Genomic DNA, 22,823 nt, shown 5'->3' with positions numbered 1-22,823 from the left:
TCCACAGGAAAAAGCAGGAGTTGAGTTTTCCTCCATTTTATGAATGGAGAACTGAGACAACCTACACTTGCCTGAAGTTCATCCAATAACACAATATAAAGATTGCAACAGAGAGCTCTTGATTTCAACTCTTCTCTATCACTAAGGGGTGACAAACACAGTGTCCATGCTGTGCTCTCCCTGCCTTATGCCCAGAAGTCACAGCTAAAAACACGGCAATCTTTCCCCTGAATACAGACTCAGCTGCAAAGTCCTTCTTAACACAATGCTCTGTGCAGCTACTACCAAGAGATAGATGCTGGCATAGAGGGCGAGAGGGGAAAATCATTTACCACCCAAGCAAGGGCAAGGCTTAGCAGGATGGGGTAAGAATTCATCAACTTTTTTCACTTGTTTTAGGTATAGGTTACGCTTAAAGATGTTAAATGTAGCCCAATTATTAAATATTCTATTGTATTCTTCACAAAAGCATTTTGTTAATGTGTAGAGTAAGGCATTTCTTATTTTAAAAGTATATATTCACAAATACAGTGTATATTTTAGTGGGCTTTTGTACAACACTAAAAAGGTATGAGTGGATACATGTATGATACTGTAAAAGTTCCTGGGAGAAAAAAAGCTAGAACTATTCACTATGAGCATTCAGGACTTTCACAAATAAGAAGTGAAGGTCAAATTAATGTTCATTATAATGATAAAAACATACGTTTATATTTACTCAGCACCTATCCTGAGGCTGACCCTGGAATAAGTGCTTATTTTTCATCCTTACCACAATGCTATGAGAAAAGAACTATTATTATTCCAATTTTATTGATGAAAAAACTGAGGTTTGGAGAGTTTAAGGTCACAGAACCAATTAATGGGTGGACCCAAGATCGGAGAGTTAATGTTCTAATCACTATGCATACCTCTCTCCTCAAATTATCTTGAAGAGATTTTATTGACAGGTTGTTTTCATACTGGCAAAGTGAGGCTTATTGTTTTTAAAATCTCAGGAGCCCCAGTATTTAAGTTAAAAGATGACAGAACCCTCCTCCTAGGGTTTTCGTGGCCCTAAGTTGTACATTTTGTCTTAGGTCAGATGTAAAAATGAAAACACCTGGGTCTCAATCATTTTCTCCTTCAAGGAAGCAAGCTCTTTTAACACAGGTATATAGGTAGGAGAGTATCTATACATAAACACATAGCTCCTTGAGATTTTATATGAATAGGTCTGAGATAGGAAGACCAGGTTCAAGTTTAAGTTCAGTTCAGGAAACAAGGACAAAAGAAAATTCAGCTCCAGAAAGTGAAAGAAAACTAGTGTGGCTGAAGTACAGATACTCTCAAGGTCACCTGGCAATACTGGATGAGAATTTAAGTAAAAATGACTTTAAAAAACCATGTCTTCCAGCTAAGATGGTGTTTTAAGTTCATGCATTTAATGCCCCTTCCCTATTGCCACTCTCACTCCAAATATGGCAAAAATATACAAAATGCTACCCTCACTCCAAATATGGCAAAAATATACAAAGTTATAAACATGCAGGGCTCTTCTGTGTCTGCGTGATAAAGAAACAAGATTAAATATTTCCAAAGAAAATGTGGTACATATCCTTATGCAGTGGACTACTATTCAGCCTTAAAAAAGAAAGAAATCTTGTCATTTGCAATCACATGGATGAACTGGAGGACATTATGTTAAGTGAAATAAACCAAGCACAGAAAGAAAAATGCTGCATGATTTCACTTACATGTGGAATCTAAAAAAGTCAAACTTACAGAAACAGAGGATAGAATGGTAGTTATCAGGGTTTGATAAGTTCTGGAGATCTAATGTAACACCATGGCGACTATAGTTAATAATACTGCATTATTTACTTGAAATTGGCCATAAAAGTAGATCTTAAATGTTCTTACCACACACACACACACACACAAATAACTATGGGGGGTGATGGGTATATTAGCTTGATAATGGGTAATCACTTCCTAATGTGTACATGTATCAAAACATCACATTATACACCATAAATATATAGAACTTTCATTTGTCATTTATTACCTCAACAAACCTGAAAAAAAAAGAATAATGTGGCAAAAAAAGATTACGTATCTCCACGGATCAGAACCAAATAGAAATGTAAAGTATACTGTAGACAGAGGTGTCCATTAGCCTGTTTCTGAGGGCTAACGAGGAGAAAAATGTCATCAGGAAAAGGCTGGGACCTGAGCCAGGCTCACTACTGGAAATCTGAAACTGTGGAGGGGGAAGCCCCCACACCACAATGAAAGAGAGCTTTAAAGATCTGCTTGCCCAGGGAGAGGTGCGAAGGGAGACACAGCCTCACAGCCAGGCCCTGGGCTATGCTGTCTGGGGCCTGGTGCTGGGTCCATCATCATCATGGAACAGAAGGCCCTTGCTGCAAATATTAGACTTGACTCTGCACTGGGGTCCTGGGAGGTAGGAAGTTGGCAACAGCAAATCCCTAGATGGGTCAGGGTGAGCGCAGAGAAAGAATACATGGAAAACAATCTCCAGATGAAGCTCTAAGCTGCAATTCCAAAGCACATGAGAAAAACTAGCACTAAGAAAAATGACCAATAAAATCAACATCAGATGTATCCCCTCCAGATGAAAGAAAGACAGCAATTTGAAAATGACTTTAAACTGGTGTTTGAAATACAAGTAGGTATTTGTACAGATTATCTTTAGTTATATTTTCATATTCCTCTAATTAAATTTCTTACTATGTAAATCTTGAAGTCTTAAGTGTTTAACTGGTACTCTTTAGTGACGTTACTGGAAACACAGTGTCATCCTTATATTTAGCAACCGACAGACCATCGGAAATGGCTATGTGCCCTAAGTGAGGAGAGCTTCAAAGGTTCCTGCACCTCTGAAGCACCTTTAAAGACTGAAGCACAATCTTGGGCCAGTTTGCGAAGGCAGATTGGGTATGGGGGACCAAGGAGGACCACGTGGATGGAAACACTAAGCATACCCTGGGACAGAACACCTTTCTTCGACAGAAGGATGGGAAAGCAGATGGACCAAGAAAATGACCTCTGGAAATCAAACATGGGCTTTATAACTAACTTCAGGCTGAAGTTGAAATAATAAATTCTCTACCTTCTCTGCCACAGAGGAAATATAAGTGTCTCCATTTATAAAGCCACATTATATGCATATTAAAGCAGGAGACCCTAAATATAAAAGATGACCATTTGATGAATGAGTGACAGATTGACCAAGCAATCCAAGTCAGAAAAAAGTTGAGGCATCAAGCACATTCCTCTCATCCTTCATGATGTAACTTTCAAAAAAGCCTTGTGAAAACCAAATCAATTCCAAATAACGCACTGAAAAAAGTTTCTGTAGTATTTGATCTGAGAATTTCATTGTACTGTTCCAATTCCTATGGTGTAATCACCACCTGCTACTTAAATGAATCATGTTCTCCCCCTTTATCAAAGAAGGATGTAACAATCCCTAGGTGTAAGGAAGATGGCGCAGGTAGGGGATATACCACATGCTGTTTTAATCCCAACCAGAGTTTTGGCTTAGGGAGAAAAATACTCCTGTGGAAAGCTGACAAAGGGGACAAGCACAGTGACCCTCATGAAAACAGAACTCCAGGGAGCCATGATGCATTAGCCAATGACTAATTTCAGTCTTTTCTTTTTTTTTTTTTTTTTTAAGCCCAGAAGGAACCGATGACAGTGCTGACAAAATTCTCCTTCTTAACCCCTCAGGGGCGATCCTGGAGGGCTTCCCAAATGTCAGGCCTGTGGCAAAATCTAATTTCCTGGAATCACAGATTCATGGGTGGCAAAGCCCCTTATCCCAGGCAACGCTCAGTTGAACAGACCCCTGATGATGTGTCATAAATGTGTAGACGTGACTGAGGTGGGAGTTGCTTAATTGCTGCTTCCAATTCTGGAACCAAAGACTCTGGGTGATTTCTCAGGCCAGCACTTCCCATGAGGAAAAGGAAATGCCAACAGAGGCAGCAGGTGCTGAAAAGGCTCAGAGACCACTTTGGTCATAAATTCAGCTTTCTGACAGCTCATTCTCTCTCCACCTAACTGCTGGGGGAAGAATTATAATGATTAATGTGCATTTACTGCACTGATCTAAAACCAGCAAATTCTGCCAACAAAGATTTATTAGAAAGGAAATCAAGAAACAATATATAATTACTCAACAGTTATTTAGGAGTTAATTATTCAGTCCTTTGTTTCAGTTCTTTCTTCCTCCTACTTAATTTCTTTGGACCATTTTTCTGTAGATTAGGTTACCTCATCCGTTACAGTTTTATAAAGCAGGTGAGACTCGAAGCTACTAACAGGGCAGTCTGTGGTTACAAGCTGCCATAAAAGGTTTGATGAAGGGAAGAAAGTTGGGGTGGATATTATAATTACCGGAAAAATGATGGATTGTTTTTTTGTTTTACTTAGCAGGATATAAAGGAAAGTGTGGGCTCTGAAGCCAAACAGACTGAGCTTTGGTTCTTTCTTTGCTCCTTATTAGCTGTGTGTCCTTGGGCAAGTAACCTGGTCAGTCTGAGTCAGCTTCCTCATGGGGAAAATGGAGATGTTAATATCTACATTGGGGGACAGTTGCAAGAATTAAATAAAATTATACGAAGAACCAAATGCAGTTCTTCCTACCTGGTAGGCACACATTATTAAAATTATACAGAATTTACTCTCCTCATACAGTCAAGAAATAACCAAAAGTAAATGCTCTTAAACTGAGAAGTAGGATTTCCCAAGTAAATGTGTGCATTTTACCCAGCAAACTTGATGGCTTACATTTGCATATTAAAATTTGCATGAGTTAAACTTTACCTGTCGACTTCCTTGCTTGGAAGAGCAGCTACTTGTGCTCCTTGAAGGTGATACCAATTTTTGGGACACACCAAGGTTCTTCTCATCACTCATCATGGACAGCAAGTCACTTGGCCTCGAGACAGTCAAAATGCCGTCAGATGACAACAGAGCCAAGAGTATGGAAGTCCCCAGTGGCAGGTGGTTTAGCTCTTATCCAAAGTATTTAAAAAACATTTTGGGTGGCCCAAAGGAAACCCTAAAACCTAAAAAAGAGAAATTAGAAAGAAGGTCAGAGGCATCAGATATCATCTCTAATTTGCCACAAATTGTCTGCAAGTGGCTTAAACATACTACAGATTACAGAGTCACGATGTTTGGCTATAGCAGGGGCCGAGAAGGAAAAGAAGCTTTACATCATTTTCTTACTGGGAATTTTGTATAGGTGGTTTTTCACGTAGCTTTGCAATATGGCAGGCTTAAGAACATTAATATAAAAATTTGAGTCCAGACACATACAAAATCAGCACTATAAAAAATCTTAAAACACAGTAAGACACCACTTCACATCCACTGTGATAGCTATAACAGTCATTTTTTTTAATGGGAAATAACTAGTGTTGGAAAGAGTATGGAGAAATTGGAACCCTCAGACATTGCTGGTGGAACTGTAAAATGGCATAGCCATGGTGGAAAACAGTTTGGTAGCTGTTCTATTTCTCAAAAATTTAAACACAGAATTATGTGATCCAGTAATTCCAATCCTATGTATAGATCCAAAAGAAGTGAAAACAGGTGCTCAAACAAAAAGTTGTAGACCAATGTTCATAGCAATGTTATTCACAATAGTCAAAGGTGGAAAGAACCCAAATGTCCATCAACTGATGAATGGATGAACCAAATCTGGTATATACATTCAATGGAATATTATTCAGATATTAAAAGGAATGAAGTACTGATACATGCTATAACATCAATGAACCTTGACAACATTAGGCTAAGTCAAATAACCCAGACACAAAAAAATAAACATTGTATGTTTCCATATTAAATATCCAGAGTTGGCAAATCCATAGAGACAGAAGGCCAATAATTAGTGGTTACTGGGGGGAGAGTAGAGTGACTGCTTAATGGCTACAGTTTCTTTTTGGTGTGACAAGAATGTTCTGGAACTAGGCCGGGCTCAGTGGCTCATGCCTGTAATCCTGATGCTTTGGGAGGCCGAGGTGGGAGGATTACCTGAGGTCAGGATTTCTAAACCAGCCTGGCCAACATGGCGAAACTCTGTCTCTACTAAAAATACAAAAATTAGCCAGGCATGGTAGTGGGTGCCTGTAATCCCAGCTACTCAGGAGATTGAGGCAGGAGAATCGCTTGAACCCGGGGCGGTGGAGGCTGCAGCTCTTTGGGAGTCTTGCCCTGATGGAAGGGTTTCTAGTTTTCGAAGAGGAAATGTGGGCCTAGAATCACTGGCTTCTCCCACAGCCCTGGGTTAAGAGTAACTAACATGTTTGGTTTTGGCTTCAAAAAACCAGGACTTTATTTAACACACTAAGTTCAAGTAAATTCTACAGCTTTCCTAAGCAGGTTAACAACATAAAATAAATATATATATATATATCCCAACCCATTCCGTTATTAATGTTCACATAGTCTAATTATAAAAAGAAGAGTATCATATATTTATCTAGGAACCAGCTAGTTAACTATGATATCAAACTTGGCTAATTATCATATACTCTTTCCTACGCCTTCATTAACACTTAGTTCTTTAAAAATAAAAAAGAGTACGTTAAAGCAATAAGCTAAAATCAAAACAATGAAAAGAAATACAAAATCTCAGAAAATGAAATTAAGGTGCCCAGAGCCATAGAGTTCAATTCCCATGTTACTCTTAAGTAACTCCCCAAATCCCTTTCTTCATTTAGTATTGGATCCAATAATAAGTAAGACTAAAAGCAAACCAGCACCAGCCTCTTCATAAAATTAGCCTTACTGATGGGGGCATGACTAGGTGTACCTGAAGTTAGAAGCAAATGCAATCTAAAAAGTACCAAGAGAGTACTGTAAAGATATATTAACAGTTTGTGAAAAAGCAGTGTTGGCTGTTGCTGTTTGAGAAAGAGAAAAAAAATTAAAAACCTGGTGGGAGCCCCAAATGATGAAATGTGTGTCTGTGCTCGGGGCAGGGAGGGGGCAGCCACTGCTATGGCAACAGATTCCACAGTGGATTAGGAATACCAGCGGAGGGGGGGTGTGTGTGTGTGTACAAACTTTGCTTTTCTTTTTTCTTTAAGGCTGGGGTTCTGTTAAGTGGGAGTCTGGGATGAGAGGGGGGTGTGTGCAAATGTAAAGGGAGAGAAACATGGGCAATAAATGGAAGTCACAGGAATTCTAAAACCACCAAAGCAGAAACACCACAACCCTGTCCTAGAGGCAGCTGATACAGGGTCATCTTTATCTCTTTGTTCTGGAGAATTTCACTTGGGAGGCAACAGCCAGGGCTTAGTAGGCCAAATCCAATAGCTATCAAAGTTGGCACTTAGAGCTAACAGCTCTGCCAGCATGACCCCCTGGTGACCCCTACCCCTGTCTCCTTTCCCCTTCTGGGAAAGGAGACAGGGAACCCGCAGCCCCTCCCATGACCAGCCCCAGGGTGGAGTCTGGGATTGTTGCCTAGGGAAATATATCTATTTCATCCCCCAGAACCTTCCTGCCTAGCCTCATCAGGAATTTGGTTAAAGCCACCAAAAGCGGCCTAAAAAGTAAAAGAAGTCAAATTCCAAGAGAAGGATATATAGTCGCATGCCACATCATGGGGTTTCAGTCAGTGACAGCCCACATATATGCTGGTGGTCCCATAAGACTATAATTCTGTATTTTCACTGTACTTTCTCTATGTTTAGTTACACAAATCCTTATATTGTGTTACTGCTGCCTGCAGTATTCAGGACAGTATCACACCGTACAGGTTTGTAGCCTGGGGGAAGTAGGCCGTAACACAGAGACCAGGTGTGTAGCAGGCTCTGCTATTCAGGTTTGCTAGGTATACTCTACGATGTTCCCACAACAACATGTTCCCACAATGATGAAATTGCCCGATGTCACATTTCTCACAGTGTTTCCTATCTTAAGCGATGCATGACTCTACTTAAAACAGGGAAGAATAAAGAAAGAAGGCAGCAGTAGCCCAACACTAAGGTATCCCAGGTGCCAAGATGGTCACTTGGATGGAGGCAACTACTGTGTCCACTCTAGGGGACACCACAGGGATGGGCTGGGGTCACCAGAGAGGAGGCCTCGGCAGGATGGTGCATATGAAAGACCCCTGAGTGCTTTCACTCCACCCGGAGAGCCTTCCATGGAAAACCTCTAATTCAAAGGGTTTATGGGTTTCAATAATGCATGATAATTTCCCTACTCACAGACTGTGAATAATTTAAGGACAAACATTTATTTCCACCTTATTTTGTACTGAGAAATAACAGGTATACTAAAGTGCACAAATCTTAAGTGCACATACAGAACGTTACACTTGCAAATACTCATATAATCATCAGCTGGATCAAAAAATAGAACATTTACAGCCTGCCAAGAAGGCTTCTTGGGCCCCTGGAGCTGATCTTTTTGCAGATTGCTGTCCCTGAGTAAATCTCTCCTGCAAGTACTTGTCAACATGCCTTAAGGATGGAGAGCTAGGACTTGCCCCAGCTTACAGGAACAGGTTTTATGGCTACTTTGGTGCATTCTGCCTAATGTCAGTGTTTGATGTGTGACAGAATCCAGTTTGGGATCTGCTTTTGTTTCAACAAACCACCTGGTGGTAAGGTTGAGGAGGAGAGAATTTATGGCCCTTTCCTTTCTCTAAATCACAGAGGCCACCAAAACCAACAGGTGTCAAACACCAGATGCACTTGTGTCAGTTCAAAAATGCCCTGTTTGTGCCTCTAAGATGAGCTTCATCGTCTCTCACCACTGCCACCCACCTTTGAGAAGCTGATGGGTCAGGACTGTGTGAAACGCTAGTGTTTTGGTTAAAAGTCAAATGGACACATGACATGCAAACATAAGCTGTCCTGGGGCTTCCACTAGGAAAAGAGAACCCTGATTTCTACCCAGAATGGGGAAGAATAAATGACCAACACACTGTCAAGTATTTTGGCAACAAAGGCTGATTTTAAGACTCAGGTTTCACTTAGAAAAGATAACAAAATTTGGGAAAAGATGTAAAGGTGACATTACATACTATATATGTGCGCTGGAAGGAGTCAGACCTAGGTTTGAATTGGTGTTTCCTTATTACAAATTCTGTGCACCTTGACAAATGTATTAAGCTCTCTGATTTCTACTTTTTCCTGTACAAAATGGGGAATAATAATAGCCACCCCAGAAAATTAGAAGGATTTGGCCAGGTGGAGTGGCTCACGCCTATAATCCCAGCAATTTAGGAGGTGGACACGACTGGATTACTTGAGGTCAGGAGTTCAAGATCAGCCTGGCCAACATGGTAAAACCCCATCTCTACTAAAAATACCAAAATTAGCCGAGCATGGTGGTGCATGCCTGTAGTCCCAGCTACTCAGGAGGCTGAGGCAAGAGAATTGCTTGAACCTGGGAGGCAGAGGTTGCAGTGAACTGAGATTGCACCACTGCACTCCAGCATGAGAGCAGTGAACTGAGATCGCACCACTGCACTCCAGCATGAGAGGGAAGGAGGGAAGGAGGGAGGGAGGGAGGGAAGGAGGGAGGGAAGGAGGGAGGAAGGAAGGCAGGCAGGCAGGCAGGCAGGCAGGCAGGCAAGAAGGAAGGAAGGAAAATTAGAAGGATTAAATAAGAAAATGAGGTTACAGTGTCTGGCTTTGGAATAGAATAGACACTCAACAGATGTAAAGGCTCATGGCCTCCTCTCTCCTGGCTTCCTGAAAGTGGCAGGTGCAGCACAAGATAAGAAGCTCTACCCCTCCTTCAACTACAAACAAATAAAGATGACAGAATCTTAAAACATGTGTGTCCTTCAACATATTAACACCTCCCAAAATCCGTAATGCGAGTGTGAATAGACTAGTGTTAAAGCATTAAAGCAGTGTGCTTACTTCGGAAGAAGACATAAATGCAGAAAGATAAAAGCCACAGAATTCATCAACACTAGGTCTCCAAAAAAGCAATATTATCTGGTAGATTGCAAAGAGTGGCATATAACACAGCTACTTATTAATCCATTAGGCCTGGGGGCCCGCACTCAGACACTTGGCCATGTTTTGCTTGAGAAACAGATTTTGCTTCCATAGTTAGAAACGACTTTCATGAAGGCCAGATGGCATATAATTCCAAATAGTTTGCAATTTCCCAGTAAAATATATAAAGAAATTATGTCCTGAATTAATATTAGAAATTTTTTAAGTGGGATATCTATTTCTGCTCTTTAGTAAAATAAAATTATTCAAATCCCAGATATGCATCTTTTTACAAATGGTACCCTCTGAAACATCCTGATTTCAAAAATGTTACATGGTCAAAAGCAGGGCTTTGGTTATTTGGCTTTAAGCACCACAGACCAGAGATTCAGCATCAGAAGTTTCTGGGAGCAGGTTCTAATCACAACTTCAGATACCGATTGGTGATTCTGGACTTCTGAAGTGTTGTCCATGTGTCCGAACTATCTGAACTGCTGGTCTGATCCAAGGGCACCCATACCTCACTGTTTCTGGGAGGGGAGTACTAAGTTTCTGGGAGATGAGTACTAAGTTTCTGGGAGATGAGTACTAAGTTTCTGGGAGATGAGTACTAAGTTTCTGGGAGATGAGTACTAAGGCTCAGGGTCCACAGAAGTCCCTTCCTTAAAGTCTAACAATTCCTCCACAAACCATTTTTTTAAAAAATCTTATTCTCACTTTTGGCAAGACAGGAGTCAAGAGGCCTAAAGACTCAAATGCTTACTCTGGCACAATAGAGTATCCATTTATACTCCCTGCTCCATCCATGGCCTTCACAATCCACTTCTTCAGGGGACATCAGATTGCTCAGAGCCCAATCCAGCAACAGAAACGCACCTGGATGCATATTCGAATTGTGCAGCTTCCATGAGACAAAAAGCTGGACAATGGTATCTGGCTGTCAGTTTACGCTGGAACCATTTATTTGTCATCACTGAGTAAACAAAACAACAAGCGCAATAACTAACCAGTCATTAGACAGAATCATGGAGCCTAATAATGAATTCTAGCCCAACCTCTGGCTTAAACAAAGCAAGAACTCCCTCTATAACATAGCTAGATCATCACTGCTTGACCACTTCCTGTGACAGAAACAAGGCACTCCATTTCACCTTTTTAAAAATCTATTCTAGATAGTTTGTCATCATTTAGAGCTGAAATAATGACTCACTATAATTTCATGCACTGCTCCTAGATTTGCCCTTGGTAACTACATAGAACAAGACAGAACTTTTTTTTAACCATAACCTGCACTGAAACCACCACCATCCCCACATCCCACCCAGCAAATCTTTTCTTCTCCAGACTAAACAGCCTCATTGTCATCATTATCCATTTCTTATGGGACATGGATCAAAAGCCCTTAGGATCCCAGATGTTCAACTTTGATCACCCTTCAATTTGTGCTTCTCTAACAATGATGCCTAGATTTAAAGACAAGCTCCAGGTGTGGTCTGGACAGAGCAGAAGAGAAGGCAATGACAACCTTCCTGGCCTCAACCACACTGCAGCTGTTAATACTGCTGGATTTGCCTTAGCTTTGGGGGAACTTGCATCTCTTTCCAGCTCTCAGTGTTCTTACTGGGACTGTCAGGTCATAGGGATTTCTAAGAAGTTGGGCTTCCTTCTTTCTGAAGTGGACTCCTTTACTTCCTTTAACTAAAATTCAGGACTTGACTGTTCTATTATTATTACCATCATTATAATCATTATTAAATTATTGCATGTTAATTTTGACCCATGTCAAGATATTTCTGGAGACCAATGGTCATTGGCTGACTTCTTTGTTACAGCATATATAGATTGCACAGGCATATGAATTCTATACTCACCCAAGTAAATTATACTTGGAGATTTAGTAACGAGAAGAGCACCAAGGGCATGGAGGTCTCTGCAGCCTGACATTAATTTGTTTGTTAATTAGCATTTCTGCATACAAATTTGCCAATCCACTGTAAATACCCATAACTATACAATCACCTACAATTTCTCAAAGTGTCCAGATCCACCTTCTTCAAAGTCTTCTGGATTGTTATTTAAAATGCAAATTTTGCTCCACTTTAGATGAGTTGAATCAGAATTTCTATCTAGGGATGGGCCTGATAACCTGCATGTTTAACACATGCCCTGGGTGATTTTTGCTTAAAGTTTGAGAATATAACTGACTTAGCCTGTAGCTTTCAACCTTTCTTATGTGACTCCGAGCCAATCCTTCTATTTGTGTATGTGTGACGTGGCAGAGGGTAGGAAGCTAAAACCCTCTTTTATTATCGTAGTCCTGTGGTTTTTAAAGAGTGGCCCTAAGACTTGCAGCATCATTATCACCTGGGACCTTGTTAGGAATGCAAAATCTCTGACCCTATCACAGACCAACAAAATCAGGAACTGAGAGTGGAACCCTGGGATCTGTTTTTCACAAGTTCTCCAGGTGACCTGAATGCACAAGTCCAAGAACCACTGCCACAGGTTAATATTACAACCATGGCATAGAATCTTTCGGCCTTTGGTATACAGCAGGTCCTCAAGTAATGTTGTTTTATCTAACTTTGTTATTTAGAAGTTTGGTGATGTTTTTGTGACCAGAAACATGCCACAGGAAATATGCCATTGTTTTTATCAATTAGCCTATGGTAAAATTAGCTTCGTATATATCATTTCACTTGAAGTCACAGTTTCCAAGAACTTATCAGTGAAGATACATGAAGACTTAGTGTACATTTGTCAGGGATTAGAGTAGACCCTGAGTTCTTTTCTGGGAAAGATTTTGTCCCACTGCTTAGCTACTCCTTAATCAAGGGATGGCAAGTACCAGATACATGTGCTTCCAGTCTCCACTCCCAAGCTTCGTCATCATGGCAAAATTCCTCAATCAGCTCTCCAGAAAACTAAAAGACAAGAGTTGGCCGGTCGGGTGTGGTGGCTCATGCCTGTAATCCCAGCACTCTGGGAGGCCAAGATAGGTGGATCGCTTGAGCTCACGAGTTCAAGACCAGCCTGGGCAACAAGACAAAACCCCCATCTTTACAAAAAATATTAGGTTGGTGTGAAAGTAAGTGCGGATTTTGCCATTGGCACCAACCTAATACAAAAATTAGCTGGGTGTGCTAGTGCACACCTGCAGTATCAGCTACTGGGGAGGCTGAAGTGGGAAGATGACTTGAGTCTGGGAGGCGGAGATTGCAGTGAGCTGAGATTTTGCCACTGCACTCCAGCCTGGGTGAAAGAGCCAGACCTTCTCTCAAAAAAAAAAAAAAAAAAGAGAGAGAGAGAGAGAGAGATGGCCAGGTACAGTGGCTCACGCTTATAATTCCGGTGCTTTGGGAGGCTGAGGCGGGCAGATCACGAGGTCAGGAGTTCGAGACAGCCTGGCCAACATGGAGAAACCCCGTCTCTACTAAAAACACAAACACTAGCTGGGCACGGTGGCAGGCGCCTGTAATCCCAGCCACTCGGGAGGCTGAGGCAGGAGAATTGCTTGAACCCAGGAGGTGGAGGTTGCAGTGAGCCGAGATGGCGCCACTGTACTCCAGCCTGGGTGACAGAGCAAGACTCCATCTCGGAAAAAAAAAGAGAGACAGAGTTGGTAAGACAGATCTATCCTGCTAAGATGCATTCCCTTATCCTGATTAAGAGCCATGATTTCATAGGACATTAGCTGCAATCTGGTCATAAAAGTCAACACACATGGACCTGTCTTTGATCCTCAACACAAAACACCCATGCACCAGGCTCTTGCCAAACATTATAACTTTGAACTATGTACTGTCCAGACTTTCTCATTCAGTAGATCACACTCTGAGTGCATACTGAAACTATGTGAGAAACTTTTTAAAATGCTGATAAACAGACCCTATCCTAGGTCTATTATGTTGAAATCTCTGGTGGGGCCAGGCTTTGGTATTCCTAAACCTCCACAGGTATTTTGGCTGTAGGACCAGGGTTGACAAGGCGCTTCTGGGCTGAGAGCCACCATTAAATGATCCAAAAAGACAAGACAATGTGTGCACCAAGCTCAAGCTGTATCATCTGATAATGGAACTACCCTATTCTGATCTCTAAGAACTGCTTTCCCTGCATTGTCTTCTAGGAGTATGACCATGGCCTACAATGAGATAACTGCTGCCAATAAATAAATAACCAACCCACTGTACAATACTGGGAAATTTTGTAGAGCAGTATAATAAAGACTAAAAGCTGTGGACTCAAACTGCCCAGGTTCAAGGCCAGCCTTACTAAGTTGCTTTAGGTAAGTTTTTAGTCTCTCTAGATCTCAATTTTTCATTTGCAAAATGGGAATAATTAAAGGATCTCCCTGAAAGGGATTGTTGAGGTGATTAGATGAGCTAATGCATGCAAGACCATTTAGCAGAAGGCAATCATGTTGCTATAAGTTAGGTAGTGTAGGATGTACTGGTCACTATCCTGCACATCACAATGGGTATTTTACTCTTTTAATCAGAAAAATGCAAAGGATATATACAAATATCCATATTACTATCATCCAAAATTAATAGGTCTCCACACATATACACCCACCATTCTTCTGGGTTTTTTTAAACTTAACTTCTTTCTGCAGCTGGCTTATTTTCACTGAAAATTATTGCACACACAAAAATACACATTCTGTTCCATTCCTGCAACATGACTATGTCTTGAACTCACTCGTTCAGATGTTTCTGACTCTTTCCTATTAAAAATGCTGATGCAATGAACAACCTTGTATCTGCTCCCCGTGAGGCTGTGATGATAATTTTCTAAAGCAAGTGGAACAGCTGCATCTTAAGGTAGGACTAGTTGTAGTTTTACTAGATATTCCAAATTACTATTCAAAATGGCCACACCAACTTACACTGTACAGAGGCTTCTTTTAAATGCCTCTTCTATGGTCATTTACAGGAGAAAAGAAATAATAATAATAATAAAGAAAGGACTCTTGAATGCCACACCTAAACGACTGGCTTATTTTTAGCTTTTAGAGACTGTGAACAGAACACCTCCCTCTTTGTCTGAGGTACTAGGATGGACAGCGGGTCAAATTGATGGCTCACCACTGATAATCTTCAATAGCAAGAGATGAGTATTTCTCTGTGCTTGGCTTCCCTCTACTGTCACTGTGCTCCAATTCTCTCAACCACGGACTGTTTCCATGTGCAGTATGTGTATTATTGGAGGCCACTTCAAAAACTCCGTGGAATAAGACAATGTGTAAATAAATTACTTTTTCTTAAGTTAGACAGTAAGACAAAGTGCTGCTGGGCTATTGGCAAGATGTTCTGGTACTGGTGGTTTTCTAACTGGCAAAAACCACAATGATTTGTGTACCAACCTAATACTTGGCTTCCAACACTAGGATGCCTTCCATTTCACCTTCTGGGTGAGCCCTATGGCTCCCAGCCTCAACTTGACAGTTCCTATGGCCACAAACATCCTTAGAACAAGTGAAAAATGAGGAAAGAGTGGACTCACAAATAATAGCCTCTAGCTCACAGAATCAGAAAGCCACATATCAAAGATACTTGCCAGTGAAGAAAGGAAGAGATCAAGAGAGACCCAAGTGGCCAATGTTGCTTACTACTAGCCTTTTGAAGTTCACCGATAGACAATTCAAAGCCGACAGGATTCCTGGGAGAGCGCACTTGCAGGCAGATTGGGAGAAGGAGGGAAAGATAATTTCCAAATGATTTTTACGCAAATGTAACCCTATCCTTCACCAGAAGAAATGCTATTGACTCAGATCTTGGTTTTCTACCTTGTTCACAAGGGTATCACCAAATAGATATGTTGAATACCTCAAGCGGACTTTTCAGAAGTCTGACATCCTCCTTAAAAAAAGAGAAAGATGTTTGCTACACATCCACCCCCGTGTCTGCCAACACTCAATACCTGAATGCCCAGGGCCTTGCTTCAATGCTGAGTCCCTTCTCCGGTCACATGGGCCTCACTACTGGCACATGTCCCCTGACCCCTGACCACAGACGTCACTCGGGACAGTGGGTTTTGCTGTAGGGTTGACTTCATCAGGCTGTGTCCTCCCCACTGGCTACCATGTTCTCACCACCAATTTTTTTTTTGAGACAGTCTCACTCTGTCACCCAGGCTGGAGTGCAGTGGTGAGATCTCGGCTCACTGCAACCTCTGCCTCCCAGGTTCAAGCAATTCTCATGTCTCAGCCTCCTGAGTAACTGGGATTGCAGGTATATGCCACCACAGCTGGCCGATTTTTGTATTTTTAGTAGAGATGGGGTTTCACCATGTTGGCCAGGCTGGTCTCAAACTCCTGACCTCAAGTGATCCGTCCACCTCAGCCTCCCAGAGTGCTGGGATTACAGGTGTGAGTCACTGCACCTGGCCACTGGATGTTTTCTTAACAGCATGACAAGGAAGACTTACTCCCTCTTCCTATCAAAGAGAGTAGTTTTGGAGGGGAGAAGTGAGACAGAAAAAGTACAGTTGAAATGTTAGAATGTAACTGTCAACTCTTTTAGTGAAAAGAAAATGTGGTATATACAGTCAGCCCGCAGTATCTGCAGGTTTCACATCTGTGGATTTAGCCAACCACAGAGCAAAAGTATTCCAGCAATAACAATACAACAATGAAAATATACAGATTTTAAAACAATACAGTATAGCAACTATTTACATAGCATTGACACTGTGTTAGGTATTGTAAGTAATCTAGAAATGGTTTAAATATACGGGAGGATGTGCATAGGTTATGTGCGAATACTTTGCCATTTTATATCAGGAACTTGAACATCCATGAAATTTGGTATTTGTGGCGATCACCGAACTAGTACCCCGTACAGCTGTACATACAACAGAATATTATTCAGCCGTAAAAAAACTAAAGAAATCTTACAATGGGCAATAACACGGATGACTCTGGAAGACACTACGCTAGGTGAAATAAGCCAGTCACAGAAGGACAAATACTGCATGATGCCACTTATATGAGATATTTAAAATAATCAAATTCATAGAAACAGAAAGGAGAATGGTGGCTGTCAGGGGCTGGGGGGAGGGGAGAATGCCAGTTATTGTTTAATGGATACAGAGTTTCAGTTAAGTGTTCTGATCATAATATACAGGTATGTGTGTGTGTGTGTGTGTGTGTGTATATACATATATATAAAGTTCAGAGGAACTAGAACAGTGTACTGCCAGGCTCATAATCAAGAGTGTTGCACAACCATGCTGGAATAATGCCTGGAGGACTGGTATCAGGAGCAAGCCAAGGATTGCAAACAGCAGTGGTGAAAACTAAAGGGCTTTGTGGACACATAGCCAGAGCCAGATGCACAAATAGAAGATAAGCTTCTGGGTGTGGAAACTCTCTTCACAAAGCATCGGGGGTCAAAAGGATTGCTCCAATCCCACTGGTTTTCCATCTTTTTTCTTAAAGGAGACGTACTAACGGGAAAGAATAAAATAACCACAGAGAAGACAAACTTGAAACCCACAACAGAGAAGAGATAGGAAATGTGCACTCAGCTCTACTAAATGGGTTCTGGTTACCAATTTAGCCCAAACAGATGAGGGGACTGAATGACTTCAGTCTTCAGGGGACCTGACAGTAAGCTATGCCGGATGAGGGAGAGTGAGATAGGTATCAGAAAATGAAAATTGGGTAGATTTTGTGAAGATTATTAGAAACGGACAGGAAATTTCTGAAAAGTCTAGACCAATTATTATCAACCCTGGCTGCAAACTAGTGAAGAGCTTTTACAAAATACTGCTGCCCAGGCCCCAGCCCAGAGTCCATGATTGAAGTGGAATAAGCTCCGTAGGACATTCTGACAGGTGTCCAGGGCTAAGAGTCATGACTCCATACTGATGAGTATGGGCTCCAAAACTATTCTCTTTGATAGGAAGACGGCGTAAGTCTTCCTTGCCATGCTGTTAAGAAAACATTCAGTGGCCAGGCACGGTGGCTCATGCCTGTAATCTCAGCACTTTGGGAGGCTGAGGTGGGTGGATCACTTGAGGTCAGCAGTTCAAGACCAGCCTGGCCAACATGGTTGAAACCCTGTCTTTACTAAAAATACAAAAGTTAGCCAAATGTGGTGGCAAGGATCTGTAATCCCAGCTATTTGGGAGGCTGAGGCAGGAGAATTGCTTGAATCTGGGAGGCGGATGTTGCCGTGAGCTGAGATTGTGCCACTGAACTCGAGCCTGGGTCAGACTCCGTCTCAAAAAAAAAGAAAACACCCAGAGTCACAGCACCATGATCTCCTGGTGAAGCAGAACAAGTAATAGGAAACTAACATAAAGAGGCCTCCCTCCTGTCCTCATCTGCATAGTGAGTCATTCTGGGCTCAGCAGGCATCATCACGGAGCAGGTAGGAGGTTCCATCACTGGGGGCCTAGGCATCATTGGCATGTGACCTCCCATGGCAGTCTCATTCCAGGAGCAGGTCCCACTGGCATCATCCCAGGAGGAGGAGAACCCATCACTGACATCATGGGAGGGCCCCTTATAGGAGGTGCAGGCATCATACCAGGGCAAAGAGGAGCCGGGAGACTTCGGGGGAGGTGGGATCATTGCCCCTGCTGGGGAGAGGCAGAGAATGGAGTAGGAGGAAACTTTCCTTGTTGAAGTGCAGCCATTGTTTCGTCCATCAGGCTCTGAGCCTGCTCTTCCACCCCATTCTGACAGCAGTCTTTCATATTCTCTTTGTAGATATCACTGTAGAGTATCTTTTGCACAGATGAAGAGTCATGAGCGAGGTATTTATTGCAGTAGTCACAATCACACATGGACATGTTGCTCTCCAGGCCATTGGCCACTCTGTTCCTACCACAGTGTCTTCACACATTCATCTGTTGATGGACATTTATGTTGTTTCCATATCTTGGCTATCATCAACAGTGCTTCTGTGAACACAGGAGTGCTGATACCTCTTAACTTTAAAGTGTTGCTTACTGTCTCTTTTTCTCTCCCAATTCCATGGGCACTCACCAAAGTTTTGTCCCTCATCCACTTCTCTCTATGCACTTCAGCTCTTGATCATCTTACAGACCTCTTACCTTAGTAAAGCCTCTACACTGCTCCCTACCCCCACTCCAGTCCCCAGCCTGGTGTTGGCCCCTGGATTCATCACTGGAACAGCAAGCCTATGCTCGTTACTCCCTCATGCTGATATTAATAGCTGCCACTGGCTTCTCTGACTCTGATTAAGACACCCACCCTCTACTAATCCAACCAAACTCCCTCTCCCAGAGCCCCCAGTAGTGTAGATTCTCTCTCTCCCTGACACTGACCTCATCACCCCTCAATGTGTTTTATATTCTTCTATTCTCAAAACAACCTATCCACTTTAGATCACCATTAGGCCCTGCAATTGACTCCACATTTTCTCTCCCAGCACTTCAATCCTTACATTCATTCCCTAGTTCAATTTATCGCCAGACTCTCCCCTGCTCCAAATTTCCAATGCCTACAGGCTTAAGTAAAATAGCAAGGCCTGGCAGGCAAAACCCTCCACTACATAGTTGCATTTCACTGGTTTTGGACTCTGGCTCTACCTCTCACTTAGTCTGTGGCTAAATGTCTGAGTTGCTTCGTCATGTGAAAGCAGGCACGAATAACTGTACTAACCTCACAGGGTTTTGTGAAGATTGACTAAAATAATGCATGTAAAACACTCAGCACAGTCCTTGCCAGACATCACTCAGTTACACTTTGGCTGTTATTCCTCAAACTTCATCTCTAACAACTCACATATACACACCCTGCATTCTGCACTCTCCCTTTGTCCTAGTGAGTCCTTCTTCATGGAGCACCCTCTTAACCCACCTTCTCTCTTCCGTCTATGGCAAAGTCCGCCATCTTCCGAAGATCACTTTCAGCATTGCCTTTTCCATGAAGCCTTTTCTCAACCCCTCTCCCACCCCAAATGGGTTTGTTTCCTCTTGGACTCTGCTTTACTTTTGTGCTACCTGAAAGTATTAGTCACATTTCCTGCACTCTGACTCACTCTTCATATCCTGACTGCTAGATGTTGGGTCTATATCTCACTCGGGACTGCATTTTGTTCACCTCTACATTCTGTGGAAAGTAACTTACAAAGACTGATAGCAATCTTTGTTGAGCCAAGGAAAGAGTTCTCTGTGTGAGCACATTTATTTATTCCCATAGGAGACGTCTGTCTTTACCGTTCACTGGAATCATTTGGGATTACTTATGTATTTCAGAATATTTCAGCTATTCCTTCCTTGTGAGATCTCCTTGGCATTTTAAGTCTTTGGCCAAAAGAGACATCATTTCTCTCTTTTTTCTGACTTGTTTCAAATATTTCTAGTACCATAGAGATGTTATGCCCAAAGCATCCTTCTTTGGGGATTTCATTTCCTGGTGCCTGCCACTTTCCATCACTGGTTAATGCTTCCTTGTTGGCTCAGAAAGAAATCCAGAGCTATCATTCTCTGCATTATTTTTTCAGTCTTCTTAAAAATTAAATGATCGGCAAAACAAGTCAAGAGTTTATCAGAAGTTAGCCAAATGAAACATCCAGTGGGTGATTATCTGATTGAATCTCCTTTTTATCAGCACATGCGGTATTCATTCTAAAGTTTCAGTTTCTGAGAAGAAAGCGCCCTCCACAGCCTCCATCTGGCCATCCATAATACTGATCCTATTACAATCTTTCTTCTCTACCATGCCCCCTTACCCAGGGATTCATCATTAAGGTCTAGATTTCCCCAAGACTGCTTCTTTACAGTAAAACATCCCCTTCTAAAATCATATTCTAGTCATGAGAACCACACTAACCATGGTGAGACAGATCCAGTGATGCTACCTATATCCAAGTTTTAATGTTTCAAGTTTATTTTGCTTCATTCTCATAAGCTGCACAATGGCAAAGAGCTGCAGGTATTATTACCAATCAGCTGCCCAGGCTTTTTTAAAAAGAAATTACTGATGTTCTCCTCCTCTGTTATTGGTCTTTTTATCTTTGCTCTGCCGGTTGTTCTCTAGCCAATCAAGTTTTAACGTTTTTTCCTTCCCATCAAATTTCAGTTCAACTCTCTTAAACAGGTTAGCAAATCTCTTGCCAAACACACTTGTCCTCAAAAGACGGCAAGAGCCTGCTCCACAAACCAAACTCTGCTTATTAACACTATCTGTGCTGTAGTTACTTTCCATGTCCTCTTCAAGCTCATGGTCTACCTTTCCCCAAAAAGTAGAGACACCAAACATCCCCCTCAAGTTCTTTACTTTCCTGCCATGACTTCACAGAACTCATGATACATTTGAGGTTTCTTTTGACATTTAGAGTATTTTTACCCAAACCAGTGAACAGGGGTGATAACTGATAGATCTGATATTTTGGTAAGTTAGCATGCATGCCTTGGCTGGTTATCCAGCAATATCCACTCTCCCCTTCTTTAATAATAGAACTCTCGAGTTTTAATCTTGTTCATGGGCATCTAATAAGAGGCTTTCACTTCTAGCATTCTTTGCAGCTTGGTGGGGGCTTGTGACTAAGGGCTGCCAACGAGATGTGGGCAGAGCTGTTTGTCTTCCAGGTCATGATCCTAAAAAGAGATATACATGTTCCCTGCCCTTTCCCCATTCCTGAGGGCTGGGAGGTGGTGATAGCTGGACCCAGAAATGAAAGCCACTGGTTGAAGACCATAGCGTCACCATGCCAGCTAAGGAATAACAATATCTGAACAGTTACATGAGAGAGAAATAAACTTTAATCTTGTTAAAGTTACTTAATTTTTGAATCTCTCAGTTACACAGGTATAGTACAAATAACATTGGCCCTAAGAAGCTGGCATGCCTTCAAATTAGGAACCTTAGGTCACCTCTGTACGTCTTAACAGAAAGCTGCCAATCACCTCTGTCCTGGCCAGCTTCCTGTGCCAGAAACAAGAACCTCTGGCAATGAGAATCCTATTCATTATTTGACAAAATAAGGAAAGCTATTTTTTCTTTTTCTTTTTTTTTTTTTTTTTTTTTTGAGAGTCTCGCTTTTCTCGCCCAGGCTGGAGTGCAGTGGCGCAATCTCAGCTCACTGCAACCTCCGCCTCCCAGGTTCAAGCAATTCTCCTGTCTCAGTCTCCTGAGTAGCTGGGATTACAGGCGCACACCATCACACCCGGCTAATTTTTGTACTTTTTAGTAGAGATGGGGTTTTGCCATGTTGGTCAGGCTGGTCTCGAACTTCTGACCTCAGGTGATCCACCTGTCTCAGTCTCCCAAAGTGCTGAGATTACAGGTGTGAGCCACCGTGGCCAGCCGAAAGCTACTATTTTCAATTTGAAGGTGTATATTACCCTGGCCTGAAATAATCCCAAATTCTCAAAATAGGATAGATCCAATCCTCAAATCATTTTCACCTTCTCCAGCAAGCCAGCCCCTTTCATGTTGCATTTGTCACCCATGTGGTCCCAAGAGTCACTACAGATCAGGATGAATCAATGTTCTGAATGGAGAGAGATGAGTCCACAGGTCCTATGACAACTCCTCCATTCCTGAATGGAGAAATCAGAAATGGGCTGAGTTTTCCTCCTCCTTCTGCAGCTTAGCTACTCTTACTTGTCCTTCCACACCTTACAAGGAAGAAATACTTACGAATAAATGTGGGCTAATAAAGGAAGCTACAGTGGAAAGACAGGTGGCCAAAAGAAGACAGGTACACTGATGAAAACTCAATTCAGTATATATCCTATAAAGTAACTACTATGTGTCCACTGCTGTGCTAACCCTTCAGTGATGGAAACTAAGTGACAGAAACTTAATCCAAGGAGGAAACCACTGTGATCAAGGAGATAAGATGTCACAAA

General features: G+C 41.9%; 1 protein-coding gene across 15 annotated transcripts in view; it reads right to left on the bottom strand.

The window, feature by feature from the left end:
* Positions 1-22,823, bottom strand: part of OSBPL3 (oxysterol binding protein like 3) — a 188,099-nt gene that overhangs the window by 88,509 nt on the left and 76,767 nt on the right. For 14 of the 15 annotated variants that reach the window (XM_063667469.1, XM_054494372.2, XM_063667467.1 and 11 more), the window contains exon 2: positions 4,837-5,081. In XM_063667469.1, coding sequence (XP_063523539.1) covers positions 4,837-4,932 — 96 coding nt within the window. In that variant the 5' untranslated portion in view covers positions 4,933-5,081. Of the gene's footprint in view, positions 1-4,836; positions 5,082-19,824; positions 20,177-22,823 lie in introns of those variants that run through there. The other variant, XM_054494368.2, reaches the window with a different exon arrangement.

This window comes from Pongo pygmaeus, chromosome 6, assembly GCF_028885625.2.
Source record: "Pongo pygmaeus isolate AG05252 chromosome 6, NHGRI_mPonPyg2-v2.0_pri, whole genome shotgun sequence".
Lineage (NCBI taxonomy): Eukaryota > Metazoa > Chordata > Mammalia > Primates > Hominidae > Pongo > Pongo pygmaeus.
Note: the sequence above shows the minus strand (reverse complement) of the source record. Positions and strands in the feature narration are given on the sequence as shown.